The 3,813-nt window shown below is 48.1% G+C and overlaps 1 protein-coding gene across 1 annotated transcript; it reads right to left on the bottom strand.

Moving 5' to 3' along the window:
- Positions 1-250: 250 nt before the first annotated feature.
- LOC123058132 (ervatamin-B) lies at positions 251-1,570 on the bottom strand. The gene is made up of 2 exons (XM_044480953.1): positions 1,096-1,570; positions 251-1,011 (listed from the first exon to the last, which is right to left on the bottom strand). The coding sequence occupies exons 1-2, from the start codon at positions 1,559-1,561 to the stop codon at positions 416-418; spliced, it is 1,062 nt and encodes a 353-aa protein (XP_044336888.1). The 5' UTR covers positions 1,562-1,570; the 3' UTR covers positions 251-415.
- Between the last annotated feature and the right edge of the window lie 2,243 nt (positions 1,571-3,813).

Genomic DNA, 3,813 nt, shown 5'->3' with positions numbered 1-3,813 from the left:
GGAGTGGACCACAGCGCTGGGGGTGGCCGCCGTGGCCGGAGTGGCCGACGGCGGGGCTAGGCGTGGGAGGCGCTAGGCGTGTGCTCTCCTAGTTGTTCTCATCATGGTAATTAGAGGTTCGCCATGGATGCGGCCACACCAAAGGTTTTTCGTTATTCTTGTATGAATTTCAAAGTCGAGGTAGAGAGACTTTTTAGTATCTCTAGAAAAAACTTATATTTAGGGACGGAGGGAGTATTAATTTTTTAGGTAAACACAATCAATATTTTATTTTACATTATCAAAATGATATGGGAAACAATACTGTATCACACAACCACCGATCACTCATCCATCCGTACGATCGATGCACTAAACGTAAGCAAGTATTGCGCGCACGCAAATTTAAAAAGCTCCACCGGCGAGCCGGCGTCGGTCAAGCTGTTGGGTAGAAGGGCGAGGTGGCGAGGCCGCAGGTGCCCGTCGGCCAGAAGACGTCCTTGGCGAGGTAGATGTATCCCTGGTCGCCCCAGTCGTTGCTCCACGAGTTCTTGGCGATCCAGAACTTCTCACCGAACTCCTCGCAGTAGCCGACAATGGTGACGGCGTGGTTGACCCTCGCGGCGTCGGCGGAGCAGGGGCCTCGGAAGATGCCACCTGAGTAGAACTGGAACTCCCAGGTGCTGGCGTCGATGTACACCGTCACGGGCTGCCGCGCCACGGCCAGCGCCAGCTGCCGCTCGTCGTTCGGCGGCACGGCCTTGAATCCCTTGACGGCCGCCTGTTGGTCGAACAGCAGCTTGTCCACGTCGCAGGTGCCCTTGAAGCCGCTGTACGGGTACCTCTCCTCGGACGTGATGCCGCCGCGGGAGGCCACGAGGCCCAGGGCAGTGTCAGTGCGGCCGCCGCTGCAGCCGCTGCTACCGGTGTCGCAGTCCACGAGCTGCTGCTCCGACAGCGACACCAGATTGCCGGTCCTGATCTTGTTCATGCCCTCGATGGCCGCCACGGCCGCGAATGCCCAGCATGACACTGCCACATACACATGTCCGTTACTCTACAAGAACTGACCAACATATAAAGTTACCTGAGCAGGAGTTTGCTAGCTTGACTTACAGCAGGAGCCCTGAAACTTGACGCCGGTGACGGCGCCGCTCGAGCGCCAGTCAACGCAGCACGGCTTCCAGGAGTCGTAGGGGAGCGGGGAGGGACGCTCTGGGGTGAAGACGGAGTTGTTGAACCCGGTGAACTGCTCGGCGACCTCGCTGGGGTTGAGGTCGCCGAATCTGTTCATGCCGACCCTGACCGTGGTGACGGTCTGGGGCCCGAACCCGCCGACGACGGCGTTGACCGTAGTCTGGCTGGCGAAAGCGCCGATGGAGTTGGTGTTCGTCTTGAATACTTGGAACCGCTTCTCCTTCTCCTCGGGGGTCGGGTAGCGCTTCGAGTATTTGGTTTGCCACCTCGTCCACCTGGACCTCACCTCGGATTCCGGCAGCTCCCACGCCGCCGCGGTCAGCGACGCCTGCAGGATGCAGGCAATGCCCAAGAGCAGGACAAGGCAAGGCATGGAAGAAGTCATATTGATTGATTAACTTGGGCTGTGTGGAAATGCATGCGCCGGAGCTAATGTTTATATAGGCGCTTTGGTGATGCGTGTGGGTTAGCACGTCGTTGTGGCTGCAGGCTTAGTCAGTAGTTGTGGCCACCGGAGCTAATCCTTGAAGATGACTATGGGTCATGGAGGTGTCAGCTGAGCTTCTCCGTCGGTCGACGGTCAGTACATGGTAGGATGGTTCAATTTTATTTTTGTAGGGTAATGATGGGAAAGGCTTTACATGTGCAATTATCTCATCCTATGTGTTGTTATGATTCGTGTCCACTGAACAAGCAAAATGTTTTCATTTATAAAAATAATAATTCGTGGCACTAAGTTTATTACGTACTTCCTCTGTAAAGAAATATAAAAGCGTTCTGATCATTTTACGGAGAGAGAGTACACAAACATATGCTACCTCTGTCCCATAACATAAGAAACGTCTTGCATTAAAGGATAAAAAGAGTAGTTTGTTTTACAAATACATCTTGTATTTTTACGTTGCATATGTAAGAAAACTATGTTGGGATAGTGAACATTTCAGTTTTCGCCTATTCTAAGAAAATTATGAGGCATGCGTACACACAATCGACATCCCTCGGATTGGGTTGAGGCATTATTCCAAATTTCTCAAATATATGGGTGTGCTTTTCTGGGTACTTTGTCATTACGGGACTACTGATTCGTGCTGCCTCTCATAAATATCTGTTCTCAACTACTAACTCTGACGTTCGATAGTAGTCTAAATAAGTAAAGTTGTTGTGCTTTTCGGAAGACACGACAAGACCAAACAGAGACTAAATCATACTAGAAGGTATTTGTTTAGTATTTCCGTTTAGATTATGCCTCTTTAGAGTTATCGAATATGCTAGTGATTGCTCGTCCCTGTTCTTTCTTGAGGAAAAAGTGACTACAAAAACAGTAGGGGGACTATGTACTGCATATGCAGTAAGTTCATAAACTGGGTTTTAAATTTCTTATTTGATCAAATTGTTGAAAAGATAGTGCGAGATTTGGTCCAATCGTTTGAACCCTTTCACCACAATTTTTTTCCTTCTCATTAGGCTAGGGCTTGAAATGCAATGTATAGATTTTAACTAAGCTATTTTACATTACTTTGACTGTTCAAAACCAACCATACTTTTCCTACTTCTAGACATAATAGTTGTTGAATATTTGAGCAACTTTTCAATTAATTTTAATCAAGAAAAACGGTAGATACATATAACCTCGCACACATAGACCTAGCCTTTACGCGTCTCTCCTCCAAAGGAAAGCTGGCGTGCCTTCAGCTATTTTCGGAGGGCGTGTGGAGGTGTGTCTCTGGCAGATCTCGCGGGATTCGATTGTTGATTGTTGGTGGTCCTTGGTATATCTGTTCGGACCCAGTTTTCGTTCGTCTATATTCGTGTGTCTTCAGATTGGATCCCTTCAATCTTCGGTTCTCTTCATCGGTGGAGGTTGCTATTATGATGTGCTGGTCCTATGGAGTCTTAGCACGGCGACTTCTCGATTGTCCACTACAAAAAGTGTTTCCTAGCTCCAGCGAGGGAGGGGCGATGATGACGGCGCGCCTTCGGCATGCTTCAATGCTTATAATCGTCACTAGATGGTCTGCGGATCTATACGTAATTTTTATTATTTTCGGTGTTCGTTGTACTGCCATGATTGAAGATGAATAAATCAAAATTTTCCTGCAAAAAAATAACCTTAGATAATAATTATAATCATAGTAATCACATGAAGCACTACCGGAACTAGGGATTTCGCCGACTTCTGGGTATTCACTAAGTTCAATAAATTGGGAGCTCGGGAGAGTAATGTCTCTATCGCGTTGACAAAAATTAGACTTGGTAGTGACACACAACTCGGCATACTTCACAGTTTGCCTATTGCCATGAAAAAGGGACTCGGCGAAAGAAAGAAACTCCGCGTTGTCTCACATTCATCGAGTTCCTCTATATATAAACTCGACAGGTGGGCCCCATCGATGACTAGGTGAGATAGCTGTCGCAGCGGCCTATCTTTGCCGGGTTTCCTCTAACGGAAACTCGCAATCATTTCGCTTCCTTCTCATTTATATTACGGAATTCCATGGGTCACATCTATGCCAAGCACCCGGGTAGATAAACTCGGCAATCTTTTTTCCTTTTTTTATTATGAAAATCAAGGGGTTATGTCTATGGCTAGCACCTGTAGAGATAGACTCGGCAAACAGTTGACAGACGCACGTGGCA

Source organism: Triticum aestivum, chromosome 3A, assembly GCF_018294505.1.
Source record: "Triticum aestivum cultivar Chinese Spring chromosome 3A, IWGSC CS RefSeq v2.1, whole genome shotgun sequence".
Taxonomy (NCBI): Eukaryota; Viridiplantae; Streptophyta; class Magnoliopsida; order Poales; family Poaceae; genus Triticum; species Triticum aestivum.
Note: the sequence above shows the minus strand (reverse complement) of the source record. Positions and strands in the feature narration are given on the sequence as shown.

Excerpts from the sequence above, each read along its gene's own strand:
- LOC123058132 (XM_044480953.1), bottom strand. The coding sequence starts at position 1,561 with ATGACTTCTTCCATGCCTTGCCTTGTCCTGCTCTTGGGCATTGCCTGC. Across the intron at positions 1,012-1,095 it reads CAAGTTTCAGGGCTCCTGCT|TGTCATGCTGGGCATTCGCG; the intron begins GTAAGTCAAGCT and ends TGTATGTGGCAG.